This window comes from Temnothorax nylanderi, unplaced genomic scaffold, assembly GCF_030848795.1.
Source record: "Temnothorax nylanderi isolate EJ_2023f unplaced genomic scaffold, tnyl_v1.0 TNYL_tig0013_pilon, whole genome shotgun sequence".
In the NCBI taxonomy this organism is placed as follows: Eukaryota; Metazoa; Arthropoda; class Insecta; order Hymenoptera; family Formicidae; genus Temnothorax; species Temnothorax nylanderi.
The window spans coordinates 314,659-340,767 of record NW_027249075.1 but is presented as its reverse complement, the minus strand read 5'-3'; the positions used below and the strand labels follow the sequence as shown (position 1 = coordinate 340,767).

The following is a 26,109-nucleotide window of genomic DNA, read 5'->3' as shown; positions in this document are numbered from 1 at the left end:
TTGTTATTTTATATCAAAGAAATCTTTTTTATGATAATTTATGTATATTTCTATTGGAAATAATCTTTAAAAATTCAACCATTTTACAATTTAATTTACAAATCAGGAAAAATCTTGTTATAATTAAAAAAAGCATATTAACATTGGGATGAACATAATTAAAATACAATGTCCAAAGAAAGTGTTGATTAATAATGATTTATAAAATGTATTTTTCCCTAAAAGATATATTTATTTCCTCTATTCATGCATTATTGGAGTATATCTGAAGATGACGAGATGTCGATTAGTAACAATCTTTCACCACGTCATTTATCTCTAGGAAATAATCCCTCATTTACCTGCAGCATCATCACGCACCAGGCAATTATTATAATACGACGTTTTCAATGACTCACAAAATCGCGACAGTTTCTACCATCCGGGAACGAATTTACCTCGCGGTAATCATCACCGCCACTTCCGGTGTTTCATATCGATGACGCGCCCGAAAGTCATTACTGAATTCTCTGAGGCGTAAATTTTTACAGGCATATTTATTGAATAGGGACTACTGCAGAACCTTCTCTTAGTACAAAAGACAATATCTCTTTTAATAACATTTTCATGAAATTTAATGCATTACAGAATGCATTACAGAAATGCCATTTTTCTACGTTTCTTCCATTTTTTTTTAAATAAAATAAATGATATCGAAAAATATTTTAATTTTGAAAGAAGTTAAAGCCTTCTGATAATAAAATATTTTTTTAAGATCGGACACTACATCGCAATTGACAATGCAATGAGCGCTGTAGAATGTCTCGCGGTTTCTTGCAGAATCGCGACAAACTGAAGAAAATCTCGACAACATGCGTCGCTTATTTCCATCGATTTACGTAATTAAATGTACGTACAATTAATTGTCGATCTCAGTAACGATAGTGATATATTAAGATAGTATAATCTGTGTGCATAATAATGCATTTTGTGCCATCGCATTCATCGAGCACCTTCCTGCCTTTCAGAGATAAAATTAATTGCCTCCTAGTGGAATTTTGCGATCTCACGACGTAATTTTACATACAAAAGAATTAGCCGCGTTTTAAAAGAAAGAAAGCGTAAACTCGGTCAATGTCGCGCAAAAAATTTTATTCCCGGGAATGCTTTACGCATTCTAATAATAAATTGTATCATGATTTTATTATTAATTCGAATAAACTTAAATATTAAATATTACGTAATTAATTAATTATTTCGTTAAGTTCAAAAGCACATATCTCTAATATCAACCGGAATTAATTTTTCGTCGTTACAAATAAGTTTTGGCTATTCGTCGCACTTTGCATTGACTGACATTGAAGTTAATCTTTCTCGCCATAATTAATGGTAATTTGACCAGTAGACATATCATACAATTATGTGACTTATATTGAGCTTGACCTCTATAAGGTAGCCGTCTATTTATAGTATGGTTTACTTAATAGTCAGAATTACCCATTTAAACTAATCAGATTGCGTTTCTATATATACATATATGTATAAAAAATTTATTTTTTTATTATTCAGATACAGAAGTGTTATTTAACTATATATCTGTCTGTTTTATATTTTTATAATTTAATCCAATATCTCATCTTAATCTATATTTTAATCTACTTCACACCAAACTTCGTTATTGGCAAATAATGATTTGACACTTTGTCTCAGCCATAATATTATTGCCTGTTACCTTGAATTTATACAAGAATATTCTACACGAAGAAAACTGTTCAGAACATTAACTCTTTACAAAAAAAGTCGATCAATGTTCACTACCGAGTATAACATTAATGTATACACATATTTCTACGAACGTTAAAGCGAAAAAATTATTTATAAATTCCTTCTGCGCGACACATACTTCAGGGAAGAATTCTTGAGAAACATATATTTGTGGAATAAATATCACGTGGTACTGTGCTAGACTGACAAAGTTACTTGCTGCATTGCTAAAGATTAAATTAATGTAGGAAAACGTACGTGCCGAGATTTATGCCAGAGACAGTACTGTGTATTGCGACCCGTATTAAAACTAACGTCAAATGAAAGAATTTATGAGAAGCGCTGCATTAAAATTCACGAAGAAGATCGCAATAAAGAACGTTGCAAACTGCTCTATGCAAATTTCAATGATCCCGATGTTGCGCCATCGTTGTGTCTCTCGTTAAATGAAATTTTTATTTATTTTTTATTTTTTTACCTTTTCTGCGTGGTTCGCCGCATCGAGTCACACGACACACATATCGCGGTACGTGTGTGGAAAAAAGAAGGTTGGCTCTTGCTCAATCGACGTGATTCAGAGAGTACGCAGGGTCGTGAGTACCGGGCGACAAGCAACACAATCTCCGTATTAATGACTACGTAATACTGCGAGGAAACCGTCTTAATCGCGGACTAAACAGCGGCACGCGAAAAGTTTCGTGATTGGGAAGCGCATTTCACCGAATTACAATGAAAAAAAAAACACTCAATGTAAGAAGAGACGGCAGATACGGTAGCTTTAGCAATCGCCGTTTCTACGCCGTTTACGGACGGTGAGATTTCTAATTACGAGCAATCTTCTTTCAATTAAAAAAAAAGTATGCTTTTTAATCCATGCTTAACGTCATGTGTCTTGTAATTACACGGCATTACAGACCGCCCCTGATACCGCTCGCACGTGAAATCAAGAAACGCAACGCGAATAAAAACAAAACCGAGAGACCCGCGATCCGTCGCAACCAAGGTTCGCCAAGGGATATCATGCTTCCCTTCATTTGCATTTTAAATGGAGCGAGATAAAAATTGCACGCAAAATTGCTCCTTTTACGGTCTTACTTCAACGACTGCAGTTAAGCGCGCGAACACTTTGTCGGCAGACGTTTAGCGTAACGCAGTGTGCGTTCGCGATTATCCGCGCCTCGTTTCGCCGATTTATTTAACGTAAGGCACTTTATGTAATACGCTATCTGCATTACGTATTTCCGCTTTATTTACTTCTCGGTTACAGATTACCTTGAAGACCGATACCGGCAATCCAGGCCAGTTTCTTGCTTGTTGCTCGCGATTGAGTTCATGAAATCAATTTTACCGCATCACGGAGATCGTGATTTGTTTCTCTGCTTGGCTTGCTTGTTAAAGCCCAGCTTGTTAAGTTAGGAGTTAGACGATCTATCTTTTCATCAGAAATCAGGATAAAATTCTGGTTACTAACTTTATGTGCCGTGTAATACAAAAAAACATTTAAAAATCAGAACATATACCTACATAATTAATTTTAATTAATTTATAATTATAAACCGAATTCTATCATAAAATCTGACGCAAATTATAAATTGTTTAAGCCTCGCAGTTTTCTTTATCTTTTTGCATTTTCCTTCAGCGAGATACGCGATCTTTCAAATTCTGTAAGGAATTTCTGTGTAAAGGATTTCATCGACCGTTCGAATAATCTTTACATCCGCGCGCACCTTGTCGTGTTCTGCTTTGCATAATTCTTAACAGCGTAATACCGGTTACTCATCTCGACTTTCCCACGTTTTCTCGACTCTGTGTGTCGAGAGATAAATAATTATCGGCACTCATTACGATCGCATTGTTATCGCGTGATAATACGTGACAACGCATAGAAAATTCATAGTTCAGAAATATACACGCTACACGCCTTATTAATTCCAAGGCTTCGAAGAAGGAAGTGCCAGAAAAGTCTACATCGCGAAATAACGATGAAAAGTTTTTCTTACCTTTAATTCTTATCTCTATTTTTATCTAGTTAAATTATTATATTTCTTAACAAGACAATACTGTGAATGTTTTATTTTAAACTAAATTTTACAGTGCATTTTTTCCATTAATCGAGGTAATAAATTTTTATAAGTCTGATTCTTAAACCACGAAACGTTTCATAAAATTTAAATAAACATGTAATAAAATTTGCAAAAAATATAAAAACTGTGATATATTTTAAAACCACATTTTTAACGACATAAATTCTTTAAAATTTAACTTTTCATGATTTTTAGTAACTTTGCATAATTTTCTTAAGCGTATATTTCATAATTACCGAATATCCTTCTAAATCTGAATGTAGATCGAACAAATAACAGATTTGAACGACGTTAAATTAGAAATGGTACGAGAACTCTCAGAATGAGTACCAAAGTGACGTCAAATAGTGACAATGAAATAGAAAAGATCGCACGTATTTACGGAACCGTCAAAGACGTTACCCGACGTTATCCGAGGAAAGGAAATCAGAGAATTGGCCATAACTGTATATATGAATAACAATGATCGAAAATACCGGCGACGACGTTCAATGCATTTCCGGCAATTTCATGAATTCCTTGCGACTTGTGCCACTTTAGAGTAACATTGGAGTACGGCGAATTGCGCAAGTATCAACGTAGCGTCATCTCGCTTTTTCTGTTCGCCCGAAAGTATTCTTCTGCGACGCGAATAAAGTCGATTAAGGTGTGCCCGAAAGCGACAAAAAGAATCGCGAGAGAAACACGTGGTTGCACCGTATAAACATATGGTGAGCACATTCGTGCGTACTTGAAACTAAAATTGCGGTCGGTACGTGAGACCGGTGCACGCATTATCTGCCAATGAGATTAGCATTGTCCAAGTCTAGGCACGCAGGAAACTGGTATACGCTTCTAAGTGAGATACCTGTACGAGCATAACGCCAATGGCATTGGGGTCGTAACGTAACAGAGTATATATGTCGACTTAATTTTATGAAACAAAACTTGTGTTTCCACGCTGATCCACTATACGGAAACGAAAGAGAAAACCGTCATCATTATTTATTATATTTAAATTTATTTAATTTAAATTTGATTAAATAATATTTATTACTTATCATAGTTATTTATCGTCATTTGTTACATTTAAATAATATATTTAAATGTATTATTTAAAAAACTTGAGAGATAACCAAAATTAATTTACAATTTTTTTTTTAAATGTAGATATTAAATAGAACTCTCTTTAATTTGTAATTTTTCGCTTTTAAATCAAATACTTTTCTTTAAACTCAAGTAAAGATATTCCTAAAGAGAAATTTATTTTAAAGAAATCTCGAAACTGTTTATTAGTACAACTGGCATTATGAAATATTATCTGCAATTTTAAACACAATATAGCTGATCAGATGATAACTGTAAATGATAGATCACTATAGAAATGCAAATCTCTTTTTTTCCTATAGCTCGTAGTTCAAGCTTATTCTACGCGAAGCAAGAATAACGCAAATTACAGGCATTCGATGAAGTAAAACTTAAAACCGTCTAGAAATAAATTATATGAGACCATATTTTCCTATATTATACAATATCCACGAGGTAAGAGCGGATTATGTAAACGAGTATATCGCGCTATGTACATGCGAGCAGCATCGTACGGCACGGAATATGCACGTATGCACGTAAGAACTTCGCCATAACGGCTCCAAGGTCTCGTAAACTGGCCTAGACCATTCGCAGTTGCGTACATTCCAGATCGTCGTGAGACTATCCTCTCAGCCCCGCTTGGGCGCGGTTGTTTATGCTCTTTTATACTGCGAGCTGCCGTCGTATTAATCACAATCGTTACGGATAACCCTGCGCGGTCGCCGCGCCGTCAGGGCTGTCAAAGAGAGCGCCGATCATGAAAGCCAAGTGGAACATGTAGTTCAAGATCAGCTGCCGCGCGAACGCGGCTGGCGAGAAATGTTCGTGTATACGCGGACCGATTCATATCTCTGCGTTAACTTTACGGGTTGTAACGCTCGCACGTTACACGTGTACTATCCGCAATTTACATGATTTTCTTTTTTATCTCTCTACTTTTTTATTAGCTGTGACGCGTGCAGCATCCGGAACGGTAACGTCTCACCCTAGCATTGAGATAGATTCCTTATTCGAGATAAGTCGAGTTTATTGATTTGCTAGACGTTTTTCTATATCATAGCTTATTCCCCAGGTTTCAAACAATAGTGCCTAAGAGAAAGAGAGAAATCGATTGAAATCAGGAAACTACACGTGTCGTCCCGACTCGATGAGACCCAAGCATAATTACGCGGATAGACCCGTAAGCTGTGAGTCATCTCATAATGTTGGAAATTGCACGGGAGTCGCGTTTTAAGTCAATGCTTCGCGGAACCTGTTCATCGATGTTTCATACGTACACACCCTTCGGCGACTCATCAATCGTGCGCATAGACAAATCGCATTCGGGAATAAATTTTTGCTACTTCTACGTCTGTTCGGTACAGGTGCTATATTTGCTCACGCATCAGAGAATATAACGGTCGTGTAACACGCGTGTAAAAACGCCTTCAACAGCGTATTTAGAAATTAGAGTCGAAGATCCTTGTATGTACACAATGAATGTCGAAATTGCAATTACCTTCAAGTTATAAGCGATAAAAGTTGGCGAATAGTATCGCGTAGAGAGAATTTGTACGCTTAAGTTTATAATTGTGATCATTAAGCCGAAGCCGAAGCAGGCGAGCGAGCGCGAACAAACATGACTAAACAACTTGTTTCAATGAACGGCGACAACGGTCGCAATTATCGAAGCGAGCTTGTTCATGCATTCCATGCGACAGATTGCAGTCTGTCGTTCCTACACGTGTATCGATCTATCGTTTATTTATTAATCTTAATAATTCAAGTGAAATTAATTTTTTTTATCCAGATGATTTTGGTTTCTTAATTGCTACGTATAGTGATAAGCTCAAGACATTTTAAATTTTTTTACTTTGAGTATATAACAAAAATCTCAAATATTATTCTAAAGAGCAAGATTTTTTCAAAGTCGCGAATATTTCGAAAAAAGATTGTTGAAGATCTTAAATGTTTCAAAGACACATTCATTTTTTTTGTAACACAGAACGCTTGGCAGAACAAAATATTTCCGCCCCGGCTCGGACATAATCTCTCTTTTATAAAAATCAATCAATCGTTTTCACTCACGCTTTAGTTGCTTTTAATATTTACCTGGATCTCTCCTGCGTTGTCGTCCTTCGTCCCATGTCACTTACGAGATACTTACTCGCAAGATTGATTGAATAGTCGAAAAACGATGGTATTGCACGTGCAGTATTTTGCACGATACCGTTAATCACACGAGGCATATGCGCACTTCGTTATTAAGATAGAAAAACAACGCGACGAAGATGCAATCGTTTAAAGCTATTATCCGCTCGAGACCCGCGGCATCTCGCAAATTAACGTGATAAATAAACCTTGAATGGCAAAGAGTTTTAACGTGTCGCCGATATATGTACAAACTTCGAATTTGCGCGCTACGCGATTGACAGATATTTAAATATAAAATTATAACTCTACTTGCTAATTAAATGCGTCGCGAGACGGCGTCGATCCGCGCATTTGTGACGTCCCGTTAATAAACGTCATTAATGAAAATTTTGAAAAGCGGCATCTGCAATTCCTATACGCGCGATACGATTTAAGTTATGAGGTTTACGCTAATTCTCAAATCACGCTAATTAAAGCGAAAATGTGCAATATCGAAATTCCGCGAAATATTGATAAACCGCTGCTTTTATGTACCACACACAGTTTTTAGTTATTTAAATCACTGATGTGGTCAATACTCGTATTTCGCGCTTTCAATTCGAAACTATAGCAAGCAAATTCTATGTACAAAAGTGAAGAAGAAAAGATTTGAAGTGCGATGGGTGATTCATTCAAAGAGATAACGATTACGTGAATAGCGCAATGAAGCAATTAAGTAATTTATGAGACTCCAAGATACATCGGACGAGATATCTACTTCGAGAGACAGCCGTCGCCTCGAGAAACTTACGAATCGTTAGGTTTAAGAATTGATTAATCGCACGGATTGATTAATTATAAGACGCGATCACGTTTGGGGCGCCTCGTGGTATTTTTTCCGATCAAAGATTAACGCGATATATACCGAACGTTGCCTACTGCCCGAGTCTCACTTCACGAATGCATACCAGCATTGTGAATACATACAATGCATGTGCCAGAATAATAAAAAGTCGGCAGAGGATTATAAATTATACAAATATTTTCTAGGCTCTATTCATTTCCGAGCCTAGTCATTTCAAGGCAATAAATTGTAACATTAGTTCATTTGTAGTATATATTTTTATATTCTTATATAATATTTAATATTTTAATTTTTTCTGTAATAATTGTAGGAATAAATAAATTCCTACAATTATTACGGAAAAAAATAGAAATAAATATTCAGATATTTCATGAGATTAATACGGAACACTTTACCGTTACATTAATTATCATTTTAAATAAAGGATTTTGATGTAACGTCTAATAATTAATTGTTAGAAAAAGATTCCATGATTTTTTTTATAATATCTCATTTCTCATACGTACATTCTATTTACGTTTGTAATATAGTTTTGATAAATCCATTGCCTTGACATTGAAATAAAAAAATCACTCACCGGCCGATGCGCAACAGCGGAGTTGTAAGTCGTAACCCTGCGTCGATCTGTAACAGAAGAATATTTTTACATTAAAGCAGTAGCTAAGATAATCAATACCTTAAGTAAATAATTATCGCGCCCGTTAAAATGTCATTTTAACATATCTGATTTTAAAATGCTAGTGCACGAAACGATCGCAGCCGAAGCAAGCGGTTGCATATTTCCGCATTAACTCGTATAGGGTAATTAATCCCCGAAAAAACGCAAGTAATATTACGACCGCGCGAATAAGAGAGACGCGACGTAATATCTCTTCTCACATTCTCACATCTGCCGGAGATCGAACTCCGATCGAAATTGCACCGGAGTAAACGATATTGTACGAATAATGATTCGAGTATAATGAGCGAATCAGGTCGCGCTTGAGAAAGGAATCCGTCACGGGACAGCAAAATAACGAACGAATAATAATTACTCACCTCACGGTTGCTCCGCCGTCGCCCGATGCCTCCCAGGCCCCCTCCTCCTCTCCTCACTCCTTCTCGGTTGTCGCATCTCCGTCGGCGCATTCACTCGCGACGTTCAATCACTCACTCACGCGCGAAAATATCGTCACTTATGATCGCGCGACACTTTGCACGGCACTTCCGGTATTAATCTCGCGACGCGGCGCGTACTTAATTACACGGCGACGGAAGAATTACGGCGGAGAAGCTACGAACGAAGCTGTACGATCCGCTCGACGCCCGTCGTCACCCATAATGTCCCGCAGGTAGACGCTGAGATGGCGGACAGAATTTCGTAAATCGCGCGGCCAACTTCACTCGCCACTATCGCAACCGGAGCAACCGTCGCGATGACGCTACACTTGCCGCTTATATGAGGCGATTTTCGTTGACAATTAAATCATCGATTTATGAACACTCTGTCTATCCTCCAAGATCGCCAGATATCGAAACACAATTAAATATGAAGTTAAATGTACAACGTTAATAGAGACTGCGTTCGCTAATAATTAAATACGTCGCGGCGTCACTCGACTTAGAATTCGCTCGTATCCTTTTTTACTCGTGTTCCGAAAACGACGCAACTTCATGCAGAAGCCGCGCGACACGACGCGATCAAGTTAACGGTTGAGAAAAGCGAGACCAATCACCCGAAAGAATGTAACCGAAAGTCACTATTAACGAATGCGATATACCTCGGCATCCGTATCAGTTCCGCGAAGCACACGTATTAAATGAACATTCGATATATCACATACATCGCACACATTACAGTTTTTCGTAATCTCAACCGCCTGCGCCGGTACATACGTTACTCCGCGCTGCGACCTGCGATCCGAGAGCAATGACGTCACAGTGCCGGGTCGCGGTGCCGCGCGGCAATTTGAATAGTGGGGGTAGTGGGGGTAGGTGACTAGCGCGGCGCTCGTTCGACGCACGTAGTTATTTTCCCCACTCCATCTCCACCACTCAGGTTGCCGCGAGCCGTTGGCGTTGCGCGACTCACGCGCCGCGGCCCTACCTTAGCATAACTTTTCTCGGGAATCGGGATACAACGCGGAGTAATGGCTGCGTTCAGCCGATACTCCGCTAGCCTAGCAATCGTGAGCAGTCGCTCGTTTGGTAGCGGTTTTGATTTGCAACGACCAACCGCTAACAACCGCTAACTACTAGCGCTTCTGTCCAGCCAAATTTTTCCGTAGCAAATGGTAGCAAAGCGCTCGCTGCTTACGTGCGCTAGGCTAGCGGAGTATCGGCTGAACGCACCCAATGATACACGAATCGGTGCGGCGGTTGAGATTACGAAAAATTGTAATATATGTGTGATTAATGTGATATAAAAGAAGTGTGTCGGCAGGATTTCGGCCCGTTGTTCGGTCAAGGTACTCCCTCAAAAAATGGCCGCTCAAGCAGCATATGCACGCTCGCCGGTATCACATACGCACTAAGCCTAAATACACGTATCGCCGCCATTTTATCTGGGAGTCAGCCGTCACAGTTTTTCCATAGCCAAAGCCCGGAGTTAGCGATCTCATCTGTGGATATATGTGATATATGTGACATCGAATGTTCATTTAATATATGCCTCGATGGAATTTACACGGATGCCGAGGTGTATCGCATTCGACAATAGTGACTTTCGATTACGTTCTTTCGGATGATCGGTCTAGCTTCTCTCAACCGTCAACTTGATTCGCGTCGCGTCGTGTGCCATATTGTCCTCGGAATAGAGGCAGGAGCCAAATAAACAAAGAAGAAGAAGCGTCGCGTCGTGGCCGTCGTGTCGCGCGGCTTCGCAATGAAGTTGCCGTCGCCGCATCGTTTTCGGAATTTCGGAACACGGATAAAAGGATACGAGCCGATCCGAAATCGAGTGACGCGGACGCCGCGACGTGTTTAATTAGCTCCGTTCCGACATCAGTGCTCGACAAGCCCACGAATCGTTAGGTTCAGGAATTGATTAATCGTACGGATTGATTAATTACAAGATGTGATCGCGTTTGACGCCTCGTGGTGTTTATTCCGATCGAAGAACAACGCGGTGTCTGCCACGAATGCTGCCTACCCACCCGAGTCTCGCTTCGCGAATGAAGATTGACAAGGCGACAAGGTAAAGTAATTGCGACGGTTGCGATTCAATACGGTATTGTTCCGTACAAAATAAATAAAAAATGTCGCGCGCCGGTCAATACGTCGCCGCTACGAAAACATTTAACGTTTTACGTTTGCGAGATCAAATTTATGTAAAATAACTCGAAGTAAGACACGCTGTAGCGTGTTCTTTATCGGATAAAATCTGGCGCAGAATATATTCTGTTTTTCGCATCTTAAATAATTTCGAATTATCGTACGTCGGATCATGACGTTTATTCCAAGAGTGAAATTTTTACTTCGTGCCGATCGAAAGCGTATTTATTAAATTAATATGTGTTACCGTTACCGTTTCTTGAAATTTGTAAATCTTAAGGAAAGAAAACTTTTCTTTTTTAGTGAATTAAGATATACGTTGTTACTTATTTATTTTATGGGAATTTCGATTCGGTATATTGACGCGATTACATTCACAGAAATGATAAAGCATTTCATAGATATTAATTAATGATATTTTAAGTGTTATTTTATGTTAAAGAACAATCGAATAACATCTTCATTTCTATTATCTAAAAATGCATCTACGCGATTTTTTCTCCCATCAACTGTAACTTAAATGAACCTCGTAGATGCAAGTCTTCGATAATAAGTCGTAGTGAAATTTCCGCTTACTCATCATTGCTGTGAAATAATTTATCAACTTTTTAACGTGTCATTTATCTAAACCGTATATCTTTTATCGTCAAGAATAGATCTATCATTTTTATTCTCAGCGATTTCTACGCATTGCTCCTCTAGTATATTTTTCTGTTAATGTTTTCTAAAACAAATCTGAATGTTTACAGAGTTGCAAGGAGCAAACGTGCGCTCCGATAGACAATGGGCCGCATTGAAAGGAGTCGGCAAATGACTCTTGTCAACGTGAGAGCTTCAAGTTGTCGCAATCGACGGCCGGTTGGCCCTCGACCCCCATCGTTCTGCCTCTCGTCACTACTTGACGCTCCTACGTTTCTATTCACCCTTCCTTCATTTCGTCTCAATTTAATTGACACGCTTTTCGCGAAACTTCTCGTCGCCTTCTCTCCTGTGACACCGAAGGAACTTTTAAACGGTATGTAAAAACTTCTTCATTAGAATTTTTACGAGCTTTCTTAACTCTGTTTTATATGCATAAAATTTTAACTTTATTCCTTATCAGATAAATAAAAAAGAGGCAATAAGAGCCACGGGCGGTAATTGGTGCGCAATAATTTATATTCTCAGTCAATCTTTATCATCTCATCTCTATATCATCAATATTTTATGTATTATGTATTATGAATCAAATCAATATTTTATGTATTGATTGAGAAGGCGCGCACCAATTACCGTTGCCTGGCTCTTATCGTCTCTTTATTTATCTGATTTATTTAAGAGAGCTTTTATAAGCTTTAATTCATTCTTTATCCTAAAAAAAACTTTGTCCCTCAGATGTGACAGAATGAAGTTGTTCGTCTTCTTCTCTTCGTCCTCGGCTACTTCCACCTACTCCCACGACAATCCATCTAAGCAACAGCGACACCGACGAACCAACGACACGAATGAGGTGTGCGCGAATCCCCCACCTTTTTCGCTACGGATGACCTCCTCGTGGTCGCGTTCGAACAGCTTCGCAGGGATAAATGTACACTTGACGTCGTCCACGAGGCTTTTAGCGTCGGCAGAACGAGACCGTCGCTCGTGTTAGTCGTGCTCGATCGGTGGAACGGAATTTCGTACGACGACGACGGAGAAGTTGTTGCGTGAACCAGCAATTGATCGATGGACGATCGTAAGTGATCATTATCGAGGATTGAAACGAATTTTACTTTCGTGGAGTTCGCCTTCGGTGGAACCGACGGGATGTTGGACCGCATCAGTGGCAACTTCGTAAGTCATCGTCGATACCAGGGTGACTGTCGCCTGCAGTGATTTTAAAGCGAGAAGGACGAAGATCTTTCGTTATTATTTTAATGAATGCTGTAAACAGCGTGATCTTTATACCTCAGAAAATCGCGTAATTCTAATTGGTGAAAAATCGCAAAATTTGAGGACTTTGATAAAAATTAAGTGACCTAAGTTTGAGATAAGAGAAGACTCTGTAACCAGCGAAATAATGAGTGTGCTCCTTCTAGTGTTAATAATCGTGTTTATCCAGATGAAATTTGTTTGTTTTCAAGTGTTGAAATTATCTCTTAAGTGGATTTTACATATTATGTTTATACCCTGTATTTCGTACTCGAATTAATATGGCGCTTATGGTTTATGGTATTTTGCATAAGAACGATCGTTAGAAAATATAATAGATGCAAGGTTTCTCGGCATTCATGAATCATCTCCATTCGTTAGATCATAATGCATGATACTTAAAGCATACCACAATTACATGTAACGATGACCTCGTTTGTACGCTCATTGAGTATGCTCGGATTATTTTTCATAGATCTTCGTGACGTTACAATATCGGTAATAATCTATTAAAATAATCTATTGCCGATTTATAAAGAATATTTTACTAAAACGCGTCTATTTTAGCAGAAACACAAAGAAGCAATTACTTTAGTCAGAATACCGTGAAATACTAAACCGCGATAGCACGTTAAAGAAATAAGAATGAAAGATATGTATTCTTTAATAAGCGCAATTGTGACAAATCAAGGTCATCGCATCTCGATCAACCGCAGGTGACCTACTACTGTGCATAAGCAGATATGTACCTTTCATGCTGAGAGGAAGTACGTAACGCGAAGACGTAACACGTGACCGTGAGACCAACAAATGAATTGCGCATAAATGCTCAGCTCATAATGTCATGGCGTGATTTAGAGAAACAATGAAGTTTCTATATTAACTTGTAAAAGAGCGAGAGGTCCCATAATAATTTGCGTGCGGTAATTTCTGCCACTGTAGTCCTACGTGCACGAAGCAAGGCCCCATCGCTTCGCGAATCGACTGTAATTGTTATTTCGCGAGAGAAAGCTAAGCTCATTATCTCGTACACGTTGCTATATGTCTTACTTGATGCAATCTTAAAATACTTTCGATGGCTTAATCGATAATATTTTTTGTCTGTCTTTATTTTTTGATACCGGTACCTTGTAAGTAGATAAACTGTATTCGACGATCTCGAAATTATTTAAGATTTTATTTTTGCATTATAATTCGGTGACAGTCGTTAAAAATGACGTCGTAAGGAAAGTGCGGAAATAGTTATCCATTATACCGAAGGGTCATTATCCGGGTCATTCGTTTTTTTGGCAACTACGCCGCTTTATCTTCTTATCGACATGTCAGAGCACCGCCTACCCTAAACAAGACTCATTCACACAGAAATTTTTACCCTCTATTCATATGTCATGTATACGAAGTAAACAGAAGTAGAAAATGCGACAAGATAAATTATTTGTGACTTGTCCACATAATTTCGAATGACAAACCGAAGGTTAAAGACGAGGGAAACGAGGTAAATTTACATATATTTGTGTGGACGATATAAATCAATTAGCACACACGTGTAGCCGAGTTCATCAACCCTATCGACACGTGTACTCCATTTACCAAAATATCAGAAATACATAGAGTATGCCAAACATTCAACGATATGTAAATTAAAATTAAATGATAAATGAAAATATTAATTAATATAAAATTGGAAGTAAACTCGAAGTAAAGTAAATGTAAAATTTACAGAAGTTCCAATTAAATCGAATGCTATTTTAGGAAAAAAAATATTTTAGCCGACTGATAGTCGGACGCGTTCGACGTCGGATCGGATAGTCAGACGCGTTATCCGTTGCGCCACAGGACCGCAACGGATACTTGAAATTAAAAATTATATTTTACGTGACTATTTCACCTCTACGTTCATTTATTCATGCTTCTTAAAATCTTTAATTATTAAAACTGAAAAAAATGACTTTCTACTACTAAAGAATCTATCTAAAATAAAATTTTAATAATACCATTTCGTTCTACATACGTGAAATTTGTTATCTTGGATGTTTCATAATATATTAACTAAACTTCACGAATATGCATAAATTAAAATGAGAATTCCATATGTAAATCATAATTTCGCTATAACAAATCATACTCCATCTTTACAAATAATCCTTCAACTAAAAAACAAAATATATCTACATATAACTAAACTAAATCAGGATAATGTTACGCAAATAAGTTGGTACATTGTACAATTGTAAAAGTTAATTTTATTGACACGCTTGAAAGTCAAACCGAAATGGAGTGTCAGTTCTATTACTGTCGCTAACAGCTTGCTTTGTACTTTGTAACATATTTTGCGTTCTATGATCATCCATCTGTCTATTAGAATCTTGTGTACCACTTCCACTAGCTTTCCTGACAAATATTGACTTTTTGCTTGCCGAGGCAGTATTAGTAAACTTGACGGCCGATACGGTTCTGCTCAACTTTCGCTCGTCCTCAGCCATTTTCTCTCTGTAGTCTCCCAACGTGTTCCTCATTATCTGCCTCTTTTTTATTAACGGCGCAGTGTTGCTTTTCAACGAATGTAATTGCTTGCCGAGTTCATGCGCCTGTTTCTCCTGCAACTTGCCGGTCACCAGGCTCGCCTCTAACTGCTGTATACACCAACATAGTTCCAATTCAAAACGATCCTGCGCTTCCGGGTCCAAACCGCTCGCGTTGCCGGTATCTACCGCCCTAGGGGGCACACGCGGTTCCGACACGCTCTTTTTATTCCCGCTGTTGCGTTTAGCATTCTGAAATAAATGCGACAGTTATGTTTAACTGTCCTAATAAATAAACATAAATTGTTTTTCGAAATAAAGGAATGAGGAATTACCATTGCGGATTTTGGCGGCATTTTCACAATCAGATTTATTTCCGTCGACTTACGGCTTACGTAGTTACAAAATCACAATATACCATACGTAAATCTACTTATATGTACGATTATAAAGTCTAAAATATGTGCATCCACAAGTACAGTATTTAGCAACGCACAAATGTCAGGTTATGTTCAAAATGTGTTGTGGCGACGGTGCAGCCATCTCTCACACGTAGAAGGAATTAGGAAAACGTATGGAACTCGTTATATAGGTGACGATCGATACATCGATCGAGAGTTCGGAATTTCAAACGAGGACAAAACTTCGCGGCAAAGTGAATTTTTTTGAATTTAAAAGTTCCGCAGGGATTTGCTTATCTCCTTCAAATTATGTTCACGTTCGGTATCTACAGCTACAAGCTTGTGCACGCGAATTTGCGCTCATCCTTAGCCCCTTTCCCGAGAACTGAGAATAAGAACTTATCTTCCGGTTTCTGCGTAATAAATTTCAATGAGGTTCGTGCCGATGACGGCTCGTGCTGGAATGGTAAAAAAATGTGATTATGAAAGCGTAAATAAACTCGTATGTCGCTACGTGCCGATCAGTCTTTACAATTAAGGACGGACGTACGAAAAGTGTGAAGGTAATTAAGCGGAGGGGAAACGCAACATGAAAAAGCGGACGGGTGGAAATGGAAAAGACTGGTTTGCGTATTACGATGTACATGCGATACGAAGACGTACGGATAGTTTGCGGAAAAATTAAAAAAGTACGACGTCCCTGAAAGCGAATTGAAAAGAATCGGAATTGGCGTAAAACCTCCGAATTTTTTCGAAATTAGTCTAAAGAATTGTTTATATGTAATTACATGTAAAATATGTCCATGTATATTTCCTTTCTCTTATATTATCTCTGTTATGTAAGAAAAATAATAAGAATAATGAATATTGTAGTATAAATAAAGAATAATAAAAATATTGAAAAATGATTAGAAGAATAATTTTGCATTTTTTTTTACAAAAAGTAAAAGTGCGATTAGATTATATAATATTTTATATACGATTATATATGGGCAATTTTTTCTTGTTTCCTCAAATTCTATTTTTTGACAAAAAAAACAAAAATTATCTCCAATTACTTTTTAAATCTTCTTATTACTTTTCTTGTATATACAAACAGATATTATTTAAGAGAAAGAAAACACATATATGGACATATCTTATATGTATATAATTATCCCGGGAGATGTTAAAGATTTCAGAATTAAGATCGAGCTCGAAAACTTGCGAGTCGATTTAACATACTTGAAATTTCGATCAATGCGTTACGTTTTCTTCAAATCGTCTCCTGCACGTGATAAAAATTAAGAGACAAGAGTAAAAAGAAAGAAAAAAAAGGGAAATCACCTTGCGAATACTTTCCGAGATTGGAAATTAAATATTTCTATAAACATACAAACAAATACGCTACGAGCATACGAATAAAAATGTAAGCATGATTTTGTTTTTTCTTCAATTTAGCTGTTTTTACGAGACGATCTTTCAGAGAGGGAGAGATATTTGTGCGTTTCGGTAAAAGTGGAAGAGCGGTAGAAACGTATAATATACGAGACAGTGTACACAGTATAGACGACAGGGTGACATTAATTCTTCAGAATATATTTACAAGAGCAGTACAAAGAATAACTCGATATTACACATATATATTCGTTACGTAGACTAACGAGTAATAGATATAAGCAGGTGAACAGTTTAAATATTAATTGAGGCACGTGATAATAAGGCATTTCTACAGAGGATAGACACACGGTCGTACGCACGTAAGATAGAGCATTCTTTACTAAAGAAAGAAAAGATAAATAAATGAAAGAGAGAATTGACTGACCATTCCGGGCTTCGTGGCGTATATTTAAATTATATATACATCTGCCTTGATTCATGGAGAAATATAAAGTTTGGAGAAGATAATGAGCAGTCCCCCCCTAAATTACCAGTTTGTAATATTAAAGAAATTTTCGTAAAAATAGAACTGTTGCGCAAAAATCGAGGAATAGACATATATCATTTAAATGTCCATTGACAATCTGTATTAATATTGACGTGCTTCTGTAAATTATAATAGTATAATAATATAAAAAGAACGATGCAGACAACGCAGTTAAAGATATCTAACAACGTTTTCTGAAGAACGTCGCAAAGACGTATTTGATCTCCAAGACTTTTTCCACGTGTGTGTTGTGTCCGAGATATCTATTTAAATAGAACTCGCAGAGATTATGCCGAATTATTTGCAAACCACGAAAAACTATGAATTATCTCCCGCTTACAAATGAAAAGAAAATACGCTCCTCTCAAATACAGTCAAATACGCCTATACGTATTTAAATACTCGTACATTATTAAGATAACGAGATATGTCGATTCGCAGGTTTTGTTTCAGACCTTCCCTTTGAGAAGATCAACTGTTCTCCAATGTCTATCTTACGTGTTTACAATCGTTGCAAATTACATTAGTGGACGTCACAATGAAGATTGATATTCAGTGCAAACCAATTGTGCTACACTGAATAACATACCGACTTTTATCTTAAAGTGTATATATGTATGTGGTGTGTGTGTGTGTGTATGTGCGTATGTATTTGTATGTGTGTATATATATGTACTTTTGTATATGCATGTGCATAGACGCGTGGTCGAGATCCCTAAAGTTTAGAACACATAGCTAACTGTCCGTCTGACCGTCCAAAGAAGAGAGGATGAGTCAAAGACTGAAGGGACACATTATGTACAATGCGGAAGTAATTAACATAGACATTTCCGTTAAGCGGTAGAAAAAGAAAACGGAAGAGAAAATTCTGTATGTCTTAATTTGCCCGCTCGTTATTGGAGCGACGACATCTGGTCTCCGATTTGTAACAGGTATATAAAATATCATCACATCGCGCGGTCCAGATTTAAGTACAAGATATATAATCCATATAGATTACATACTTAAGGTAAAAAGGAAAGGGCGTTGATGCGATGGGCAGCTATTTATAGACTGTGAATTCGGAAAAAAAAGAGAACGCTAATATATATCTTATTCTTTCCATCACTGTGAACACATATATCTTCACAGAATTCTAGGAACAACATCCTGAAACTGTGTGTAGCTCGTTTCCCTTCGTGTTTCGAAGTGTATTTTAGCGTAACGCGTAATCACATACATACGACATCGAGCCGCTCGCAAGAAATTTGGTTCTTTTGCAATCGCGCAAAGTGTTGTGTGATTACTCCTTAAGATATAATTATCTATGAGACAAGAAGATTCGTTACGCATTAAGCATTTCAAAATTCTTTCTTATCATCGCGCTTTCCGAGAGACACAGGTCCACAGTTAACTGAATTGTCGTAGAGACGTCAGCGTTACAAAAATATCGCATCTCACAAGGATTTACACAAGAAAAATGTATATTAAAAATATATTACATCCTCGAGAGAGAATTGCGCGTAAACGAATAAAGATTATAATATACGCGTATAATATACACAATTGTCTCGATGAAACAATGATACTAAAAGTTCAAGAAAAAATAATGAGTAAATAGAAATTTTTTTTTAATGGCAAGATATATGTATTAAAAGTTACATTTTTTTTTTCAATAAATTTGAACGCCAGTGTATCAAGATGCTGGATATGGCATATATACTATTAACCGTCATGTAATATTGACTATTGACTTTATATAATTATTTCTTATATATTTTTCCTGCATAAATGTGTTAAATATTTCGATTACTATTTATAGAAGTAGTTGCCTGCTATAGTTTTTATGCGTAATGAAGTTGTTTCAGTAAGCAACTCGACGTGTGTCGTGAGATTTTAGAAAACGCAATGAGATTGATATAACGTAGATTGGATTCTCACGTGTTAACATTACAGTTACCTAACAAAAACACAGTTTAAAGTTGGGCATTATTAACAAGCAACAAAACACGTTTTCTATGATAACAAACTTATCGAGCCGGTAAGTAATGTTTTACATATCAAATTAGAAAAGATCGCAAATCGTCGCGAAGTAATACACAGCGGAAGCATGCGAGCAACATGACGAATTAACAAAATAATTTCAGATTTCTGATTCAAGTACAAATAATGTTAATATACAAAAATGAGAGAACGCACTACACGTACAAGTCAACAATGAGAGTTGAGCGTTGAGAAAAGCTACAGGTGGATGGAATAATGCCAAAATAAAATACTGCCAAATGTAAAAACCAAGTAAAATGTATTCTATGGGCAACATCGTAATAATCATATCATTATGCTGATACACTGAAATATAACCACAATGTGTATGTGTTTACAATGTTGTATGTATGTGTGTGATGTACACAGAGCGTTATCAAATAATCATTATTTATCACTAACTCTGACAATGATTATACTGACCAATAATAGGCAATATGGTAGCATGGTCATATACAGATCAGTAATAATAACGTATAACAATAACTGGGTAATGTCGAGCACCAAAGGTATAACGTACAAACAAAGGAGCTTTGTAATTCCGTGTCCGTAGCGTATTTACGCCATCTCCATGAGCGCACAAACCGGGTTCGACGGGTTCGGGTACTCAAGTACTATTGCGTGTGGCATTGAATGTGCATAAGAGAATAAAGTTATGTCTTTAAGATTTTAGCACATAAAATTTCTCAATGGCTTCGTACTTACGTAACAAACTTGGCAAACATTATAATAATTATTACAAACATAAACCGAGTCTTTGTCTTCAACATTGTAAGTATTTCTTTTTCCTTCCTCACAAATATATTCTCCTATGATATTACTACTTAAAACGTAAAATCGGTATTCCCTTAATTAGTCAGTTATGATGGCACTATATGAATTACTTTCCTTTATTCTCGCAATTATCAGCTAACGTAACGCACGACTATAATATTGTATGTTATTACTATTACACATTATTATAATAACTTTTATACATATATATCCACATATGCATACATCCGGCTGTGTATGCATGATGCAAATCTTTTGTGTGTATGTCTGTGTGGGTGTGTGTGTGCGTGTGCGTGTGTCTGTGTATACATACTGTTCTATTTAAAATTTATACATTGTACAATGTAACTGTATCTCGAAATTAACTGTAACAGTATGATACGCAATTTGAGGAATTGTTAAACAACCTCCCCTTTAAACTGTATTATACAAATACGTGTATAACTACATAATAATGTTTAAAGTATGTCCCCCCGTCATACACTTCATCTGTTCACAGAGTGCATTTCAAAACTAAGCGGAAAACTCAATAATATGATAACTATATGTTAAAAAATATATGAAGGATCTTATAACTTTTGGTGTGATTGTGTACGTATCAAACAGGTCATACCGTTTTCAGTTTCAAAATGCACAGATACAGATAGTAACAGTAAAATGACGATATTCTTATGACGTTTAAAAATGTGATGCTACTTGGCTTTACAGATATGTCCAGTACTTAAATCTGTATTTAAACTTAATTGTGTGTGTATGTATATATATATATATATATGTATATATATATATATATATATATATATATATATATATTTATATATTTATTTATATTTGTGGTGACAACAGTTGTGGCTAGTACATATACATTGTATTTTATTTTGCTACATTGTTACAGTGATCTGGTACTTGTGCCGTGCATTGCAATTCGATTATTTGCGAACATTGCCTAAAGCCTATAATGGCCTCTTTTCCAAACAATCTTAGTTTATGCAATATAAAATGTCTAACCATCCGTAGACCTCATTTTATCTTATGCGTATGGCTCTTCTAACGATGGTCCATTTCGTTCACAGCGTTTCCAACAATTTCAATAGTCTCTGAGTTTTTAACTACAATAATTATCATTACTTTTACGTATTGAATATCTGTTGAAATCTTGAGGCACAACTGTATGATCGTAATTCACGGCAAGTAACCAAAGAGTATTTAGAATACACAATGAATATTTTTTTAAACGCAATATATATTTTAAACGTAATATATATCACACGAATTAGAAGTAATTTTATGCAATTGGACCGCGCCTTGAATTGTCCAAATAAAAGGAAAAAAACTTACGCAGAAGAATACAGCTTCAGTCACCGGGATATGAAAGTCTTCCAAAATTGATAATGTCTCTTCTCCGTATTATTATTTCAAATAATATTTCAAAATTAAAATATTTTTCAATATTTGCAGTCAAACATGTGAAAATTGCAAGGTACGAACTTGATTCTATTCTGCGACGTTGACAACAATGTAATCTGCGACGTTGACAACAATGTAATCTTCGTCATAAGTTGTGCCGATCAAGACGAATACATCTTTAATTACATCAACTTATTTTTGCTCACAGATATAACTTACACCGTACTTCATATTAAAAATATACATTGAAGTGTACGTACATGTACTTAACGTACATTTAACAAATTGCCTACTCTTATGGATTTTGTTATGCATTATCGTACTGTATGTTATGGTAAAATAGATCAGATAGTACATATAAACCTTGCATATAAAGTACTGCTCATGCTTTTCACATCACACTGTGACTGTTATAGAAGTGTCGATGTCGGAACACCCAAAATGACTTTAGATGGACTTATTATGCAGAAGAATCATGTTAGTTTCGATATCACAATAGGGCATTTCAGAGAAAGAATTAACAAGTTTTGGGTTTATTAATACTCGTTAAGATTAAATTTAAATTATATCCTGTGTGAGATAAATATATGTAAGGAATTTTAACTTCCGATATTATATCCAATGTAACAACGCCGAGATAAAATTAACGATTTAACGTTTTTTTACTTTACGTCCAAAGTTACGAAAAAGTCACAATAGAGAATATCATATTGTCATAAAACAACGTTGAGAGATTGCCTTCGATTTTATTCATGTTCCTTTTTAATGTACCGATCAAATGCATTTAAACGTAAAACGAAATTTCAAAATATAAATCCACTTGGAAACATTTATACCTGCGAGCCAGGCATATACAATCATCCTTCGTAATATATGAATAGAATATATTACAATTAAATATCAATTAAATATAATAAATTTCGTGTCAATAGGAAAAAGTTTAATAACTAGTGGAGACATATATATCTTTAATACATTAAAGTTTACTTCTTCGTTATGAAAAATAACAATTTCTTTATATTTTTTTGTTTGATAAAAAAGTGTGTTGGCTAAGAGATTGCACTTTGTGATCATCTTAAAAATTCGTGATTAAGATTAATGACTATACGCATTACGCTTTCATATTCCACATACCGATTGTTCGTACAGTCATATGAAACATTTCTAATATGCGTTAATAAAGAAAATGAATATCGAGGGTCATACCTCATCGTACAACCTTCGATTACAATAAAGGTTGCCTTCCCACGCTATTTGTCAAAAAGTCACATTATAAAGCTTACAACATCATATATCGTTTCTCGAATATACATATATATATTCGCTTAAGTAGCTTATTATTTTCAAGACTTGTTATTAACAAATTGTACTGCATATACGATTTGGGAAAGCATCCTAACAGGAGGGCCACAAATGGTGCCAGGCACTATTCATTCATATACCTGCGTATTCCATTAGTATGTTAATTACAATAATTTATCAAATACAGTTCTCGAGAACGATTCTCACCAGGATACATCCTGAGATTGTAAAACATACATTGAAACCATCTTGACACATTTTCATCTTACTGATTTCAGGAAGAAGGTAAATTCTACATCGTTATACAATTGCAACCCTGTTTTGCCAAATATCGTTTAGATTTACTTTTACGTGATTGTTGGCCGAGAAGGTCGCGTTTCTGATATCGAAAAGGATAAACGTCTCTTCTATATATAATTTCTTATATATCACAGAATGGATCTCTGCGACGAAAGATTTCTTAGATATTCTCACCTTAAGAACAAACCATTTTCGTTTTCTATATATAGAATTATATCAATCCTTCTGGAAGTTTTTGTATTAAAAAGAACTACAGATTAAGATACATAAAATTGATCATGGTTGGCAAATATAATGAAGTGTATTTAGAAATATAATTTTGGTTTCTTTTAAAATTTACGATTAAAGTTATTAACATTAATATCACTCAATCCTTCTTATCGTAAGTTTTATTTAATCACATTTTTACTATACGGCATATAGCTGTAGTATATAAACTCTCGTTACATATTTTTAGGCTTCAAGGGTTGCAAAGTTTTCAAGTTTTCTTCCTCCATAATCTTTATACAAATGTGCAAAATACTTGTGGAAAATGTATATAACGTGTATATATATATATATATGTATGTATATATCTATACGCGCGCTGTGTGTATATCTTTTTTTTTATTAATCAACACTATATAATATGCCTATCTATTGTATTACCTCATAACTCAATATATTAATTTCGAATCTTGTTCTATAGAATATCATGAAAAGTTTGAGTACAGCAGCCGATTTCCGCATGTTCGGGAACCATAGACCGTTAATAAACTCACGTTAACAGTAAAATTAGTTGGTTAATTCAAGAATATAAAAAATCTTAATGTACAAAGTAAAATATAAAATTTCCTCTCGATATAAATTCTATGACAAGAAAACCGCAATCAATAGTTTTCCGCGAACGAGCAAGTTTCCCACAAATGAATGGCTGTTGCATGGAATACGATGTCTGCGAAGCGCAATGGCAATGTTTCCGAACAAAGCATATTTTTGCAGCGCAAGATTGTATTAACGGGTTATGGCGTATTTCTGACTACTATACCATATAAAACAACAACGAATTGCGATGGTAAGTTCTGGTCTTTATAAATCTTACACTATGTGTAGATTTCCTCACAAGCTCTTTTAGATTCAGTATTACACTTTCAGAAATTTCACAATTTGGGTACTGCGTATTTGGGTATTCCCTAACATACTGTTTCCCTTCGCATAAATTTTCGTACGATAAGCATCGATGACACAATGCCATATCGCGAAAGTTATTACGAATTTTATGACATATATACAAACAACACTTCATATTATATACATGAAAATATATATATGTATCTATCATATATATAATATATATATAAAGTTTCAACATTATGGCACCGTATTTTCTTTTTTTTTTTCTTCAAATAAATGTATATTCTGTATTCAGCTTCAAAATATAAACAGATTTTTCCACTCCGCTAACGGCGGAAGCGTACCCATTCCCGTAGCCATCGTTATCGCGATAGTACGAAGTACGCGTCTCAAAAACGTTTAAAAGGAGTTTGTTTAATTATACTGGAACTCACAAGCACTATATGCCGTTGTACGTCGAGGAGGTATCAAACAACTGATGAGTGCAACAATTTAATCGACATTAAGTCGCCCAACCTTCCGTGATTCTCGAGCGTTTCATGAGCGGCCCGTTCTCATAGTCTGAACTGTTCCCTCCGTTCCCGCCACCGCTAGAATGGTTCGTTCTGATATCACCGACCGTACCACTTCCAGGCGACGGTAGATTTGTCGGTGTTATGCTACCCGAATGGGACGGAGGTGGATTACTACTCGGTCTGCTCGATACTAAGTTCAGTGTCTGAGGTCCCGGATGAGACACGTGATGTGGCGGTGGGGCACCGGTACTGGACGATGGACCGACATTCAAGTTTGTGTGGTGTAGATTGCTGGCGTTGCTGGGTCCACCATTGGACCCGCCGTGCGGGTCTCTGGGTGGACTTATCGGTTCACTTTTTATCTTTACAGGTAAAGGCGACGTGGATGGTGGCGGTGTACTGCTCGATACAGCTAGGTGAGGAAGACCACTGCAATATCAAAAGTTTCGTGATACTACGGGGGAAAATTTTTATGTAAACAGTTAGAAAACTTAAAAAGAAAATATGTTCTTGTGTGAATATGTTTTTATCGAGTCTAGCGTAGCGAGAAGCTATATAATTTTTCATCCCAACCCTGTACATATATGAGAACGTGCAATCATGCATGAATGAAAGTTAATAAAATCATGATATGAATCATGAGAATGTACTTTTAATAAATGTATCGCCCCATAAGAGTATGTGACTCAACTACGCAAACAATCTGTAGATGAAAATGAAGAACACTCCAACACTCCATAATTTAATGACATGCCAAACACTATTGTAACCGAAAAAAAACTATAGCGCTCCAGTGGTCGATATATTACGTTACAGCTACCCAGCGATAGGTT

General features: G+C 36.3%; 2 protein-coding genes and 1 long non-coding RNA gene across 6 annotated transcripts in view; 1 reads left to right on the top strand and 2 right to left on the bottom strand.

Annotated features, from left to right (window-relative positions):
• Window positions 1–9,631: 9,631 nt before the first annotated feature.
• On the top strand, window positions 9,632–13,362 carry LOC139767919 (uncharacterized). The gene is made up of 3 exons (XR_011717244.1): window positions 9,632–11,047; window positions 11,874–12,139; window positions 12,499–13,362. It is a non-coding gene; the product is annotated as an uncharacterized lncRNA (long non-coding RNA).
• Window positions 13,363–15,234: 1,872 nt separating this feature from the next.
• On the bottom strand, window positions 15,235–17,345 carry LOC139767918 (UPF0488 protein CG14286). The gene is made up of 2 exons (XM_071697656.1): window positions 15,872–17,345; window positions 15,235–15,788 (listed from the first exon to the last, which is right to left on the bottom strand). Exons 1-2 carry the CDS (start codon window positions 15,890–15,892, stop codon window positions 15,258–15,260), a joined length of 552 nt encoding a protein of 183 aa, XP_071553757.1. The 5' UTR covers window positions 15,893–17,345; the 3' UTR covers window positions 15,235–15,257.
• A 149-nt stretch (window positions 17,346–17,494) lies between these two features.
• Window positions 17,495–26,109, bottom strand: part of Mef2 (myocyte enhancer factor 2) — a 70,996-nt gene continuing 62,381 nt past the window's right edge. For all 4 annotated transcript variants that reach the window (XM_071697655.1, XM_071697654.1, XM_071697652.1 and 1 more), the window contains exon 8: window positions 17,495–25,705. In XM_071697655.1, the coding sequence (XP_071553756.1) occupies window positions 25,264–25,705 (442 nt within the window). In that variant the 3' untranslated portion in view covers window positions 17,495–25,263. The remainder of the gene's footprint in view (window positions 25,706–26,109) is intronic.

Coding starts and splice junctions, on each gene's coding strand:
- LOC139767918 (XM_071697656.1), bottom strand. CDS start 15,892: ATGCCGCCAAAATCCGCAATG. Junction 15,789..15,871: donor TGCCGCCAAAATCCGCAATG/GTAATTCCTCAT, acceptor CATTTATTTCAG/AATGCTAAACGCAACAGCGG.